Genomic DNA, 16,789 nt, shown 5'->3' on the forward strand with positions numbered 1-16,789 from the left:
TATGGGTAAACACTCATGTGACCATGGGAGTAGGGAGGGACTCTGTGAGCAGACACCCACCTCTCTTAGCAAGCTGGAAGTCAGCAGTTCAGGGGATATTGAGTTGGAATGTATCCTGGGGTTCATTTGCCAAATGTGTTTCCCTTAAATGGCATTACCTCCAGCCTCTTGTGCTGGAATTTAATTTTTCTATCTGTAGTGTGTGAAAAGGCATGTGTTTTGTATAGGTTTGTGATCAGCTAAGAAACTATCGAACTTACTTTCTGTTGTTTTGCAATGGTGTCTATCAAAAAATTTGTTCTAACATTGTCAACATTTGGAACCAAAATGGATGAATATTCTGGAATACTGTCAGTTGGATAATAATATGGCTGAAGTTTCTTATTCCAGTGTTCCCAATCTCCTACACAATAAGTAAAAATTCATCTTAATAAAACTGCATTCTTTGAAAGTTATCTCAAAATATAAGAAGACAAATGCTATAAACAACCCACAGAATCATATGAACATTTAAAACATTTTCCAAAAATATGTTAACATATCGGCTTATCTAATATATATGGCATTTGATCATTTAAATCTGTTTTGCCTCTTGGTAAGGTCAGTTTTTAAATTTCTAAATCATTCATCTAGAGAGATCTGGCCTGAAATGGAATTAGAATTAGTGGTAAAAACCAATGACATATTTAGTATCTGGTAAGAAACCCACAGCAACTGAAAGGATGGGAAAGACCAAAAGGGGGTAACTGATGAGTGGACATAGAATGTTTGCCATGGGAAATGGGTAAAATAAATCTAGCCCTAAAATAGTTAATAAAGTACTCAGGCTCCTGACTACTAATTTATTAACTGATATAACTAATAATTTACTGGCTGATATTATTGGCATAATAATTATTATTACCACATTTCATCAATTCTAAAAAAAAATTATTTATATTTTAGCATATCTGGAATGTGCCTTACAATCTATGAAGTCTTGTAATCACTATTGGCTAGGCAAACATGATCAGAGATGCTCATATTGCTACCATTTAAAATTAGATTACTTGCATTGTTGATATTGCTTTGTTCATTTTAACTGACATTTTAAATGTCTCCAGAAATATTATATGATGATTCAGGATTGTACCAAAAAAAGCTACTGTGCACACAGAATGCATGAAAACAGCGAAGGAGCACACATTTGAGAGTAGCAAAGAAAATATTCAGCACTAGAGGAATAACCTCAATTTCAAATTTCCTTGCAAAATATCAAGTCATATGTTAAGTGTATGTTTAACTTTCAAGAAACTGAGAAACTGTTTTCCAAAGCGGCTATACCATTGTGTACTATATGAGAGTTCCAATTGTTCCATGTTCTCACCCACATTTGGTAGAACTAATCTTTTCATTTTAGTCATTCTAGTGGCTATGTAATGATATCTCATTACAGTTTCAATTTGCATTTCCTTGATAATGATGTGGAATGTCTTTTCATGCACTTCTTTCACCATTTATAAATCTTCCTTGGTAAAGCATGTATTTAAATTTGTTGCCCATTTGGCTATTCAGAGTCTTTTCTGGTTCCATACAAATTTTAGGATTATTTGTTCCATTTCTTTGAAAAAAGTGGATGGTGTTTTGATGGGGATTGCATTGAATGTGTAGATTGCTCTAGGTAGCATTGACGTCTTCACAATATTTGTTCTTCCAATCCATGAGCATGGAATGTTTTTCCATTTCTTTGTGTCTTCCTCAATTTCTTTCATGAGTATTTTATAGTTTTCTGAGTACAGATTCTTTGCCTCTTTGGTTAGATTTATTCTTGGTATCTTATGGCTTGGGGTGCAATTGTAAATGGGATCGACTCCTCAATTTCTCTTTCTTCTGTTTTGTTGGTGGTGTATAGGAATGCCACTGATTTCTGTGCATTGATTTTATATCCTGTCACTTTACTGAATTCCTGTATGAGTTCTAGCAGTTTTTGGGTGGAGTCTTTTGGGTTTTCCACATAAAGTATCATATCATCTGCAAACAGTGAGAGTTTGACTTCTTCTTTGCCAATTCAGATGCCTTTTATTTCTTTTTGTTGCCTGATTGCTGAGGCTAGGACTTCTAGTACTATGTTGAATAGCTGTGGTGACAGTGGACATCCCTGCCATGCTCCTCACCTTAGGGGGAAAGTTTTCAGTTTTTCCCCATTGAGAATGATATTCGCTCTGGGTTTTTCATAGATGGCTTTTATGATATTGAGGTATCTACCTTCTATCCCTATACTGTGAAGAGTTTTGATCAAGAAAGGATGCTGTACTTTGTCAAATGCTTTTCCTGCATCTATTGAGAGGATCGTATGGTTCTTGTTCTTTCTTTTATTAATATATTATATCACATTGATTGATTTGCAGATGTTGAACCAACCTTGGAGTCCAGGAATAAATCCCACTTGGTCGTGGTGAATAATCCTTTTAACGTACTGTTGGATCCTCTTGGCTGGTATTTTGGTGAGAATTTTTGCATCCATGTTCATCAGGGATATTGGTCTGTAGTTTTCCTTTTTGATGGGGTCTTTGTCTGGTTTGGGGATCAAGGTAATGGTGGCCTCATAAAATGAGTTTGGAAGTTTTCCTTCCATTTCTATTTTTTGGAACAGTTTCAGAAGAATAGGTATTAATTCTTCTTGAAATGTTTGGTAGAATTCCCCTGGGAAGCCATCTGGCCCTGGGCTTTTGTTTTTTGGGAGATTTTTGATGACTGCCTCAATTTCCTTAGTGGTTATAGGTCTGTTCAGGTTTTCTATTTCTTCCTGGTTCAGTTTTGGTAGTTGATACATCTCTAGGAATGCATCCATTTCTTCCAGGTTATCGAATTTGCTGGCATATAGTTGCTCATAATATGTTCTTAAAATTGTTTGTATTTCTTTGGTGTTGGTTGTGATCTCTCCTCTTTCATTCATGATTTTGTTGATTTGGGTCATTTCTCTTTTCTTTTTGATAAGTCTGGCCAGGGGTTTATCAATCTTGTTAATTCTTCCAAAGAACCAGCTCCTAGTTTCGTTGATCTGTTCTACTGTTCTTTTGGTTTCTATTTCATTGATTTCTGCTCTGATCTTTATTATTTCTCTTCTCCTTTGGGTTTAGGCTTTATTTGCTGTTCTTTCTCCAGCTCCTTTAGGTGTAGGGTTAGGTTGTGTATTTGAGACCTTTCTTGTTTCTTGAGGAAGCCTTGTATTGCTATATACTTTCCTCTTAGGACTGCCTTTGCTGCATCCCAAAGGTTTTGAACAGTTGTGTTTTCATTTTCATCTGTTTCCATGAATTTTTTTAATTCTTCTTTAATTTCCTGGTTGACCCATTCATTCTTCAGTAGGATGCTCTTTAGCCTCCAGGTATTTGAGTTCTTTCCAACTTTCCTCTTGTGATTCAGTTCTAGTTTCAAAGCATTGTGGTCTGAAAATAGACAGGGAATGATCCCAATCTTTTGGTACCAGTTGAGACCTGATTTGTGACCCAGGATGTGATCTATTCTGGAGAACGTTCCATGGGCACTAGAGAAGAATGTGTATTCTGTTGCTTTGGGATGGAATGTTCTGAATATATCTCTGAAGTCCATCTGGTCCAGTGTGCCATTTAAAGCCTTTATTTCCTTGTTGATCTTTTGCTTAGATGATCTGTCCATTTCAGTGCGGGGGGGGGGGTTAAGTCCCCTACTATTATTGTATATTGTCAATGTGTTTCTTTGATTTTGTTATTAATTGCCTTATATAATTGGCTGCTCCCATGTTAGGGGCATAGATATTTGCAATTGTTAGATCTTCTTGTTGGATAGGCCCTTTAAGTAGGATATAGTGTCCTTCCTCATCTCTTATTACAGTCTTTGGTTTAAAATCTAATTTGTCTGATATAAGGATTGCCAACCCCAGCTTTCTTCTGGTGTCGATGAGCATGGTAAATGGTTTTCCACCCCTTCACTTTCAATCTGGAGGTGTCTTTGGGTCTAAAATGAGTCTCTTGCAGACAGCATATTGATGGGTCTTGTTTTTTTATCCAATCTGAGAGCCTGTGTCTTTTGATTGGGGCATTTAGCCCATTTACATTCAGGTTAACTATTAAAAGATAAGAATTTAGTGCCATTGTATTGCCAGTAAGGTGACTGTTACTGTATATTGTCTGTGTTCCTGTCTGGTCTATGTTGCTTTTAGGCTCTCTCTTTGCTTAGAGGACCCCTTTCAATATTTCTTATAGGGCTGGTTTTGTGTTTGCAAATTCCTTTAGTTTTTGTTTGTCCTGGAAGCTTTTTATCTCTCCTTCTATTTTCAATGACAGCCTAGCTGGATAGAGTATTCTTGGCTGCTTATTTTTCTCGTTTAGTGCTCTGACTATATCCTGCCAGTCCTTTCTGGCCTGCCAGGTCTCTGTGGATAGGTCTGTTGCCAATCTAGTGTTTCTACCATTGTAGCTTACATATCTCTTCTCCCGAGCTGCTTTCAGGATTTTCTCTTTGTCTCTGAGACTCCTAAGTTTTACTACTAGATGTTGAGGTGTTGACCCTATTTTTATTGATTTTGAGAGGGGTTCTCTGTGCCTCCTGGATTTTGATGTGTGTTTCCTTCCCCAAATTAGGGAAGTTCTCTGCTATAATTTGCTCCAATATACCTTTTGTGCCTCTCTCTCTCTCTTCTTCTTCTGGGATCCCAATTATTCTAATGTTGTTTCGTCTTATGGCATCACTTATCTCTCGAATTCTGCCCTCATGGTCCAGTAGTTGTTGATCTCTCTTTTTCTCGGCTTCTTTATTTTCCATCATTTGGTCTTCTATATCACTAATTCTCTCTTCTGCCTCATTTATCCTAGCAGCTAGAGCCTCCATTTTTGATGGCACCTTATTAATAGCCTTTTTGATTTCAACTTGGTTAGATTTTAGTTCTTTTATGTCTCCAGAAAGGATCTCTCTAATAACTTCCATGCTTTTTTCAAGCCCAGCTAGTATCTTTAAAATCATCATTCTGAACTCTAGTTCTGACATCGTACTAATGTCTGTATTGATTAGGTCCCTGGCAGTCAGTACTGCCTCTTGTTCTTTTTGTTGAGGTGATTTTTTCTCTCTTGTCATTTTGTCCAGAGGAGAATAAATGAATGAGAGAACAAAATGCTAACAGGGTAACAACATCCCCAGAAAATATACTCTAAACAAATCAGAAAAGACCTGAAACTGGGGGAAAAGAAATGGAAGGAAAGAAAAAAGAAAAAGAAAAAGATAAAAACAGAACAAAACAAAACAAACAGAATATGATCAAATATGATCAGGCTGGTGCATAGATCAGTGCCACACACTAGATTTTGGGCATATTTTGGTTTGTTAGAAGAAAGTGCCTCCCAAAATTTTAAAGAAAGAAAAACTTATACATGTACAAAAATAAGGGTTGAAGGAGATGAAGGGATGGAATATGACTGTAAAGATGAAAATTATAAAAAATTTTATAAAAGGAATTGATAAGATAAGAAGTTGTTTGAAAAAAGAAAGAAGAGGATTTAAAAAAAAAGAAATAAAAAAAGAAAAAGAAAGGGAGAGAATGTGATCAGGCAGGAGACTAGAACAAAGCCATACACTAGAGTTAGGGTATATTTTGATCTGTTAGAAGAAACTGTATCTCAAAATTTTAAAGAGAGAACTTATATATATATGCCAAAAATAAGGGTAACTACTATGAAGGGATAGAATTTGACTCTAAAAATGAAAAATAAAAAATATTTTTTAAAAAAGGGATTGATAAGATGTTGGTTGAAAAGGGAAAAAGAAAAATTCAAAAAAAAAAAGAGGTTAAAAAAAATTTAACTTTGAAAGAGTAAAGAATCATGGGAAAAAAGCCATGGATTCTGTGTGCAGTATTCTCCTAGTGCTGGAGTTCTGCCATTCTCATTGATCGGTAAACTTGGTCTTGGCTGGCTGTTCTCGCTTATCTTCTGGGGGAGGGGCCTGTTGCTGTGGTTCCCAAATGTCTTTGCCAGAGGCAGAATCACCCCGCCCTTGCCGAGGCCGGGCTAAGTAATCTGCTCGGGTTTGCTCTCAGGAGCTTTTGTTCCCTGAAAGCTTTCCGTACAGCTTTGGAGGACAAGAGTGAAAATGGCGGCCTCCCAATCTCTGCCCTGGAGGAGCCGAGAACTCGGGGCCCCGCTCCTTAGTGTGCCCCCAGAGAAAAGCAGTCAGTCACTCCCGTCTCCCCGGTCTCCGGCTGCACTCCATGCTCACCCGGCCTGTGACCGAGCATTTCTATCTCTGGTACCTGACTCGGTGTGGAGTCTCCAAACCCAGCAGATCCCCATGGTGGGCTCCCACGCTGCTCCTCCTGGGGGAGGAAGGGGATCTCCCCGCATCTGCCGCCTGTTGGGTCCCTGCTGGAAGAGCAGTGGCCCGACTGCACCGTGGATCACGGGTTATGGCAACCCTGAGCTGAGAGCCCACTCCTCGGCTCTGTCTTTGCAGCTGGCTTCCCCACTCTGATACCTGGGAGCTCTGCCACACTCAGGCACCCCCAGTCTTTCTGTAACCCCGAGAGTCCTGAGACCACACTGTCCCATGAGGGTTCCACACCCCGCTTAGCCACTGGAGCGACGTCCCTCAGTGGAGCAGACTTCCAAAATTTCCAATTTTGTGCTCCACTGCTCTACCACTTGCCAGAAGCGGCTGACAGAGGCCCCTTCCCCCACCATCTATCCTCCTGTATATCACCTCAGATTCACTTCTCTGCACGTCCTACCTTCCAGAAAGTGGTTGCTTTTCTGTTCAGAGGGTTGTTGCTATTCTTTTCTTCAATCTCCTGTTGAGTTCATAGGTGTTCAGGATGGTCTGATCCCTATCCAGCTGAATTACTGAGACCAGGTGAAATCCGGGTCTCCTACTCCTCCGCCATCTTGCTCTGCCCCCTAGATGGATATTTTTTTTATCCACTCTGTTACCCTATGTCTTTTGATTGGAACATTTAGTCCATTTACATTCAAGTAATTATTGATAGACATATATTTATTGCCATTTTGTTACTTGTTTTGTGGTTGTTTTTGTAGTTTTTCTCTGATCCTTTCTTTTCTTTCACAATTTACTGGCTTTCTTTAGTGATATACTTGGACTTCTTTCTCTTTATTCTTTCCACATCTACCACTGGTTCTTGATTTGTGGTTAACATTAGTTTGTACATAACATCTTCAATCTATATTAAGTTGATGGTTGCTTAAGTTTTGGATGCTATTTTAAATAGTATATTAAAATTTCAATTTCCAAGTGTTTGTTTTGAGTATATAGAAATACAACTTATTGTTGTATATTGTCCTTTTATCCTATGACCTTGCTAAACTCATTTACTGGTTCTAATAACTTTTTTGAGGATTGTATACAGATGGTCATATTGTCTACAAATAGAGATATACTTGTTCTTTTCCAATCTATAGATATATTATGTATTTATTTTTGTGTTTATTTATTTATTGGCTTGTTGCACTGACTAGAACCTCTAGTGCAACATTGAATAGCAGTGGTGAGAAAGAACATCCTAGTCCTGTTCCTGATCTTGGGACTGAGGTATTCAGTCTTTCACCATTAAGTATAATTTTAGCTTTTTTGTAGATGCTCTTTGTCAAAATGATAAAGTTCTTATTCCTAGTTTACTGAGAGTTTCATCATAAAAGGGTGTTAAATTTTGTCAAATGTTTTTTCTGCATCTATTTATATGACTGATGGTTTGTTTGGTTTTAGTCTAATATGGTGAATTATATTGATTGCTTTTTGAATGTTAATCCAACCTTCCATTCATAAAATAAATGCTCACTTGGATTTAACCTGTTAAAATTTTATTAAGAAATGTGTGCTCAGGCACCTGTCTGGCTCAGATCGTGCAACTCCTGATCTCAGGGTCATGAGTTCAAGCCCCACATTGGGTGTGGAGCCTACTTAAAATTAAAAAAAAAAAATTCTTTTAAAGAAAAGAAATGTGTGTCAATATTCCCAAGAGATACTGGTCTATAGTCTACTTTTCTTGTTATGTATTTCTCTGGTTTTGATATCAGGATAACATTCTCCTTATAAAATGGTCTGGGTGTTTCTTCCTTACATTTTATATATCTTAGAAGCATTGCTGTAAAATTGGTATTATTTCTTTAAGTATTTGGTAGAAATCACCAGTAAAGCCATCTGGGCCTGGAGTTTTCTTTGTAGCAAGGTTTTTAACTATACATTTTTTTTTAATGAATATGGGGATATGTAGGATATCTATTTCTTCTTGATGAAGTTTAGTAGTTTGTATCTTTCAAGGAATTTGCCTATTTCATCTACACTGTCAAATGTACTTTCGTAACATTGTTCCTAATATTCACTTCTTATTTTTTAATGTCTATAGGGCCTGTAGGCGTGTTCCCTCTTTCATTCTGGACACTGGTAATTTATGCCTTCTCTTTTTTTTTTTCCTTTGATATCTCTGGTAAGAGATTTATCAATCTTACTGATCTTTTCAAAGAACCATCTTTTGACTGGCTTTGGATTGTAACAGAATTCATATCTAGATTTAAGGATGCATTTCACTGTTAGTTTGCATTTTGAGTTAGAGCTCCCTTTTATGATCCCAAATCTTTAATAGCATCTAATCAAAACATAGAATTACTGGTCATTCTGATTAAAGATGACCAGGTGAAAAAATTCACTTACCTCAGTCTCTTTACAAAGCCCTTTAAAACACAAACTTCCACTTAATTCCTATTTTCAGTATGATTAATATGATTCTTCCACTCTCAAATGTGTACAGTGTCCTCCAAGTCTAGGCAACTCTGTGTTTCATACTCTCTAAAAACTAATTCTTCAGTCTTTGGCCACTGTGAGGTGGATGCAGTTGTCTAGCAGTGTGACTTTGGAAAGAGGACCTGGAGGTCTGTTTCTTAAATAGACTTACAAGCAGCCCACTGGTTTTTACCTCTACCTTCACCCCAGTTTCCAATTCTCAAGCCCTTTAAAAATTCTGTGGCATACACTACATTGCTTCTCAACTCTTCCCACTGCCAGTTTAGGACTTAACTTGCCCAGTGTGCTAAATCAAGTGCTCCTTACCTTCCTGCTTTCTTGCTTTCAAAATGCTGTTATAGCTGTCTACTCTCTTGTTCTTTTGAGTTTATGCATTAAAACAAAAAACAACAAATGCTTTTGCTGCTTTGGGGTTTTAGGAAGAATTAGAGGTAAATACAGATTTTAGGAAGCATGTTTTATCTTCTCTGGAGCTTAAAAGAATTGGGAGCTGCACTCTGGGTAAAGGGCACCTAATTCAAGGCATTTCTCTTAGAGATAGGGAAGCTGGGCCCTGCCCCACACAGCAGGCTGGGGGCTGAAACAGACTGGACTTTGCCAAGTCTGCTACATGTAAGTAGGACCCCATTGGCTTGTTTCATTGTCTAACTATTCTGACATTTCCAACAGGGATGTTGTAGGATTGATCTGTTATTACATCATGAAGAATCTGTGTTCTCTACACTACTGCTTTTTCTCTTCAAGCATCAGTATGCATGATGTAAGAGGTATTGCCAACTTATTATGCAAGATTTCACTTAGGCCACTCCAAAAAGGGGAGAAGCCAAGAGTCTCTTACCAGTTCCCAGCTAGGCCAATATGCAAAATTCTACTATTCTTTGCATATATGCCTTTTAAAAATGGTATTAGCAATCATGTTATTTATAATTGGCTTGATATCTCCCCATAGAAGAATTTATGGAAGTTTATGTTTTTCTCATTGAAAAAGAGATCATCTCATTTCAGGTGTAAGTCACCGTACTTACCATAATCAGTAACATAAAACTCATACATGGTCTGACTCGTGCCTTTAGGTATTTCTGGTAAGTCTAACTTGCTTTCATGATTTCGTATAAAGGCCTCAAGCTTTTCTCTGCTTTCCAGCTCCAAAAGGGCTCCTAAACTCCACATTAGGCCAAACACAAATAATTTATGAAGATGTTCGACACATGAAACACCACCTTCTTCTTTGGAGGGAATTAAACCTTCCAGTAGATTGAGAGACTGAAAATATTGGAAATACAATAAATTTTTGTACTCAAATTTTTGAAATAAAAATATATATCCTTTCTTTTTCTTTCTCTCTTTCTCTTTCTTTTCCTTCCTTCCTTCCTTCTTTCCTTCCTTCCTTTTTTTTAGACTACATGTTTTCTAAGGTAGTTTCTGGATCTAAAGTTTAGTTACTCCAAATTTTCTACAGCAGAGATTGTATTTCTTTTTCACTTTTTGCAGGGCTCAGAAACACTGTGACCCCAGGGGCTGGTCACCTGTTTGGCAAATGAAGTTTTACTGAAACACAGTCACCCTCATTAATGTAGGCATTGTGTCTGTCTGCCTTTGCAATACTGCAGCAGATGTGAGAGGTTGAGAGAGACAGTTGTGCAAACATTTGCCTAAATATTTGCTACCCGCTCATTTAAGGGAAAGTATGCCAACTCCCATTTGGCATCAGAAAGAAATGTATCTACAGTAAGATATCCTCAGTCTTGCAAAACAAAATTAATTCAAGATAATATTTTCACTTATATTATGCATTTTAAAGTCATTACTAAATAATTCATTGATTTGGGCCTTTATGTATTACTTCTTACCTTCCCACCCTCACTGACTGGCACCCCCTATTAAATTCAGAGAAAACCAAAGCACCAGAATGGATCATGGAAGATCACCTATAGCCTAGAATCAGGGGAGGCCTCCATAATCTATGATTAGTTCTGATTTTTTACAAAGACTATTAAGGAAAACTGAGTATGAGAGGACACTACTTGGGAAATTGTTTAGGGCGCCTGGTTGGCTCGGTTGGTTAAGCTCTGCCTTCGGCTCAGGTCATGATCCCAGGGTCCTGGGATTGTGCCTCACGTCGGGCCCCCTGCTCAGTGGGGAGCCTGCTTCTCCCTCTCCCTCTGCCTGTAGCTCCCCCTGCTTGTGCGCCCTCTCTCTCTTGCTATGTCTCTCTATGTCAAATGAATAAATAAAATCTTTAAAAAAAGAAAATTTTTTCAAGGTTTTCCCTGATATACTCCAAATTTGCAATGCTGAGATTGCCATTGGAGTTTTCTTGCTCATCACCAGCTCTTTTTAGTGCTTTTCGATAGGACTACCTGCTTTATTCATTTAGTATAGTGTCATTATTGGGTGTACTTTCCAGGAAGGTTACTAAGCTTGATGGTGGGAGAGATCGTTCACTCCTCTTCCCCTGCCAACACCCACCCTGGGAAGAGAAAATAATAAAATAGATGGCAGTAAAAGCATTAATGGAATCTTGCAAAATCTTTAATAGGAATCAAACTTCCCCAAGCCTTCACAGCCATATCACAAAAGTATTTCTATGAACTGCGAGAATTTTCTATTTCAGACGCCTCTAAACTGCGAGGCGGGGCGGGGCGGGGCAGGGGGGGGGGAGGTGGAGTCTCCGACCTAAATAGTGAATGTAGACAAACAAACTTACCTGCATGATATAGTTGCACTCCAGGAGCTGCATTTTTGGATTGAGGTTTAGTTTCATATACGTGTATGTATCTTCAAATATTTTATCGTACAGAGTGAGGAATACAGTCGCCTCCTGTGCAGTGCGCTTCTTCAGCCACGCCTGCCGCAAAGAAACAGAACCTCGGTTTTATCAAGGAGGTGAAACCCGGGAAGATGCTGAGCACCCTCGCGCGGGCCTCATGTCCCCCACCTGCAATATTGCCCTCCAACTGAGCGCGGAGCTGCTAATATAGACCATGCCCATCCTGGAAACCGTGGCGGGAGAAGCGTTCTCAATATTGTGCACCTCGAATAGAAGCTTACAACTCGGGGCCATGGGGATGCGATCTCCATTAGCTAGCGTGAGGGTTTTATTGTCGTCCAGCACAGAATTTAAGTTCTCGATCCAAATGGCATCCACAGGGCCATCTAAAATGAGGAAAATATTTTCACCTGCAAATAATTAAAAGAGAAAATCACTTTTCACCAGCAAAGAATTACACATTGTGTTATTTAACTGGCGGGGGTAGGGGAGGAAGGTTCACAAAGGAGAGTTGACGTGTACCTTTTTTTGCTTTTAACGTTTTTCTCCACAGTGTAGAAAAAATCCCATCTGTCCAGTCATTAGTAGCGGTGTCCAGTCTGCCAAACATCTGAGGCGCAGTAATTGCTTTGGGATTCATTCGCATCTCTCTGTGAGGCCTACCGCACTCAGTTAATGCCTTCATCAGGATTGTTATGACAGTCGTCTTCCCAGAACCACTGGGCCCCAGAGTCATCAAACCATGACGGACCAGAGATGTCTCGTATAACTGCGCAATGAGGCAATCAATTGAAAAATGTGACTAACGAGTCTTTTCCTGACATTCATAGAAGTAGCGTGCTGAAATTTAAACAGCTTTAAATAAGCTCTTAGTAAAGTAGCTAGTTCACTATTTAAAAGATGAAAAAATGCAAAAAAAAAAAAAAAAGGTTTCTTTTGCTTTACTAGATATGGATAGCAAATTAGTGCCACGTTATAAAACAATGGTAAGTGATAAAATTATGATAATGTGGAACTTGAATCCATTTTGGAAATAATTCATTCAGGATCTCGTTTTTTGCTTCTCAAATTACTCTTCCTTGCGATTTGGATTTACGGATACGTTTTTTCCAGGCCCAAGCTTTCTCTGCATTCAGTGTGATGATGCCGCCCCCTGGTGGTGGCACGCAGCAATACACACCATCACGGTGAAGACCAGCGTGATTCCCCCGCAAGTGATTTGTTCAGGCAGTGCTCCCAGGAAGAAACTGGTTAAGGGAGTGGGGGAAGCGGGACAGGCAAGAGAAGTCAGGCAGGGTGCGATTGAGGACAAAATCCTGTAGAGGGAAGCCTTAACACTGATCGTTCAGGGCACTCTGGAATGTTCCACCTGGAAGCAGGGGAGCTTGACTTTCCGGCTCCATCACCCAGCAGTCTTTAACTAAGGAGAGTTTGGGTTGGGGGGGTGGGGGGTGGGAAATGAATCGCAGGTACTGCCTGCTCTTTGTGCCTGCCAACCAAGTGGCTCCAGTTGTCCTAAAGGGAAGGGTGAATGTGGGCTATTAAAATCACACAGAAGCAGGGGTAAAAGAGATTCAAGGAGACATGCTAAGAACTGGACGGTGTCTGTTACAACATCCTCTCTATTGTTTTCTTGATAAAAATATGAAGTCAAAAACTCACAGCTGATCAGAGGCGGAATTTAAGTTATTCTCCTAACATTTTAGAGAGAAATGTATTACTACTGTAACCCGCAGTTTGAAAGCAGCAGAGACTCAGCCCATCACATTACATTCAAGAGTAACACTCTGACACGGAGTAACACCACCACACGCTAGTCTCCTACCCACTGAGATGACTAGGACGTTAGTACTCCATACAGTGTATACGTATCACATAGGAAATTTTTAAAAATCTCCCAGAATTTTTTAAAAAGTGTTTAATGGTTTTCCAGTCCATGGATGATGAAAAATACCTACACTGTTCCTCATATCCTTCCCTGTGAAAATTGGATATGTCTCAGACACTTACACTTCTTACAATCCGGCAAAAACAGTAAGTTAAAACAAGAATTGTTATTTTTCAAATGCAGTGTTTAACACTCTCCACAATTTCAGCTCCCTCATTTCCAAACGCCCTGGAAAATACCCCTGAAACATCAGGCCCATAGAGATTTAATCCTGTCTCTCCTCCAACCCTTCTTGACTCTGCTGATAAACTGTTAGGTGGCTGTCACAAGGATGAAACATGATGGACAAAAAGACACCAAGAGACACAGGCAAAGCGTTCAAATCTTAGTGCAGGTGAACTTGCCCACACACAGAGCAGAAACGCAGTAGCAGTCCCAGATTCCTCGGGCCCCAAGGCCGTGAAGGTACCCAGCTGTGGGGAGACTGCCGGCCTGACACAAGCAGCCAGCAGGGTCAGTCCATCTCCCCGGCTTTTTATTACCTACTATCCCCTCCTAACTGTCCTTCAGATTCTGGTTACCACCCAGCCTTCTCCCCAGGCATAGCTAACCTCAGTAAATTACTGCTTGTTGACTGTGAGGCCAGGTAAATCCACACTATCTCTCTAGGACCCACCCATCCCCCTGAGGACTCTGCTTGCCAGGATGTGTTTTAATTTAGTTTCAACATTCACATTAAGTAAGCCAAGTATCCCGAGTTCTTCTCTTCAAATGGCGATCTTTGAACAACACACACTTATCATTATCCTGATAAGAGAGTAAAGTGTCTTTACCTGCACAAGTTTGAGATTCCAGGGTGGGTGGTTAATCAAACCTTCTATTTGAACCTGGTTGGCTACAGCAGCCTGCAGCTCCACATGGGTACTACTATCCAGTTGTAATCCCGGAAACAGGTCATTGATTAAGCTGAGGAACAGGGGTTCATCTTCGTCAACCTAAGATGGCAGAGAATAAATATGCTTCTTCAGTCAACAAATAATTATGGGCCAGCTAAGCTCATAACGCTTATCACTGGATGCCCAGAAAACCATGTACTACTTCTCCTAACCAGACTTGTATCCTCTAGAACCAACTCCTAAACACCACCCCTGACATTTCCTTACACCACACACAAAAATAGACTCCAAATGGTTGAAAGACCTCAATGTGAGACAGGAGTCCATCAAAATCCTAAAGGAGAACACAGGCAGCAACCTCTTTGACCTCAGCCGAAGCAACTTCTTCCTAGAAACATCGCCAAAGGCAAGGGAAGCAAGGGCAAAAATGAACTATTGGGACTTCATCAAGATAAAAAGCTTTTGCAAAGCAAAGGAAACAGTCAACAAAACCAAAAGACAACCAACAGAATGGGAGAAGATATTTGCAAATGACATATCAGATAAAGGGCTAGTATCCAAAATCTATAAAGAACTCATCAAACTCAACACCCAAAGAACAAAGAATCCAATCAAGAAATGGGCAGAAGACATGAACAGACATTTTTCCAAAGAAGACATCCAAATGGCCAACAGACACATGAAAAAGTGCTCAACATCGCTCGGCATCAGGGAAATCCAAATCAAAACCTCAATGAGATACCACCTCACACCAGTCAGAATGGCTAAAATTAAGAAGTCAGGAAACGACAGATGTTGGCGGGGTTGCGGAGAAAGGGGAACCCTCCTACACTGTTGGTGGGAATGTAAGCTGGTGCAGCCACTCTGGAAAACAGTATGGAGGTTCCTCAAAAAGTTGAAAATAGAGCTACCCTATGATCCAGCAATTGCACTACTGGGTATTTACCCCAAAGATACAAAAGTAGGGATCCGAAAGGGTACGTGCACCCCAATGTTTATAGCAGCAATGTCCACAATAGCCAAACTGTGGAAAGAGCCAAGATGTCCATTGACAGATGAATGGATAAAGAAGAGGTGGTATATATATACAATGGAATATTATGCAGCCATCAAAAGGAATGAGATCTTGCCATTTGCAACGACGTGGATGGAACTGGAGGGTATTATGTTGAGCGAAATAAGTCAAACAGAGAAAGACATGTATCATATGATCTCACTGATATGAGGAATTCTTAATCGCAGGAAACAAACTGAGGGTTGCTGGAGTGGGGGGTGGGGTGGGAGGGATGGGGTGACTGGGTGATAGACACTGGGGAGGGTATGTGCTCTGGTAAGCGCTGTGAATTGTGCAAGACTGTTGAATCTCAGATCTGTACCTCTGAAACAAATAATGCAATATATGTTAAGAAAAAAAAAAAAGAAGAAGGTAGCAGGAGGGAAGAATGAAGGGGGGTAAATCGGAGGGGTAGACGAATCATGAGAGACAATGGACTCTGAAAAACAAACTGAGGGTTCTAGAGGGGAGGGGGTGGGAGGATGGGTTAGCCTGGTGATGGGTATTGAGGAGGGCACATTCTGCATGGAGCACTGGGTGTTATGCACAAACAATGAATCATGGAACACTACATCTAAAGCTAATGATGTAAGGTATGGGGATTAACATAAGAATAATAAAAAAAAAAAAAACACCACCCCTGAATCCACATAACCTAGAGCATTGTAGCCAGAGCCCTTTGGCATTCAATGTTTTCTACAATCTACTGCTTCAAGGTTTGATCTCATTACTTTATCATATGAATGCTGTGCTTCTCACAAACAGGTGTATGCATTAACCTTAAAAACATGCGATTAATAGTCCCAACCCCATGAAAATAGAATATTAATATTTCATTTAAATTAGGAAAATATCCATAACCCTACCTGCCTGGCTCATCCAACATTGAATGGAAAACTCCATCAGAGCAGTGTCCTCCCTTCCTTATAAGCCGTAGGTTTGAATAAACTGACCCTAATCCTCATTTTCTCCGTCTTTAATATCTACATCACCCCCTTCCCAACTGCTGACCCCTTTTGATTTCTCCTTGTTCTCTGGGACTCCTTTGATGCCTTCTGGAATTCTTGTCTAGCAGTTTCAAGAGTACATTACGGAGGGAGGCAGTGAGGTGTACTGGAAGGGGCAGAGGACTTGGCATCAGAAGGTCTTGTGGATTTTTGTTCCAGCTTCTCAACTGACCGTGACTGTGGGTGAGTCTTCCGACTTGGTTTCCTCATAAGTAAAAGGGCAATAAACACACTAGCCATTCGTATCTCACCGAGTTGCTGAGAGGCACAAACAAGACAAAACCCCTGAAAAAGCTTTGTAATAGGAAGGAACTACATGCATGTCAGCTGTCAGCTTCTGTAACTAGAACGGGAGCTTCCTGAGAACCATTTCTTCCTCAACCTTGTGCTCCCAGGGCACAGACACAATACATA

General features: G+C 39.9%; 1 protein-coding gene across 1 annotated transcript in view; it reads right to left on the reverse strand.

Annotated features, from left to right (window-relative positions):
* The window catches only part of DNAH8 (dynein axonemal heavy chain 8), a 385,593-nt gene that overhangs the window by 179,407 nt on the left and 189,397 nt on the right, over positions 1-16,789 (reverse strand). The window contains exons 48-53 of the mRNA XM_021684619.2: positions 14,252-14,413; positions 12,053-12,299; positions 11,699-11,940; positions 11,468-11,608; positions 9,786-10,023; positions 261-403 (exon numbers count right to left, since the gene is read on the reverse strand). Coding sequence (XP_021540294.2) covers positions 261-403; positions 9,786-10,023; positions 11,468-11,608; positions 11,699-11,940; positions 12,053-12,299; positions 14,252-14,413 — 1,173 coding nt within the window. The remainder of the gene's footprint in view (positions 1-260; positions 404-9,785; positions 10,024-11,467; positions 11,609-11,698; positions 11,941-12,052; positions 12,300-14,251; positions 14,414-16,789) is intronic.

This window comes from Neomonachus schauinslandi, chromosome 8 (genome assembly GCF_002201575.2).
Source record: "Neomonachus schauinslandi chromosome 8, ASM220157v2, whole genome shotgun sequence".
Classification (NCBI taxonomy): Eukaryota; Metazoa; Chordata; class Mammalia; order Carnivora; family Phocidae; genus Neomonachus; species Neomonachus schauinslandi.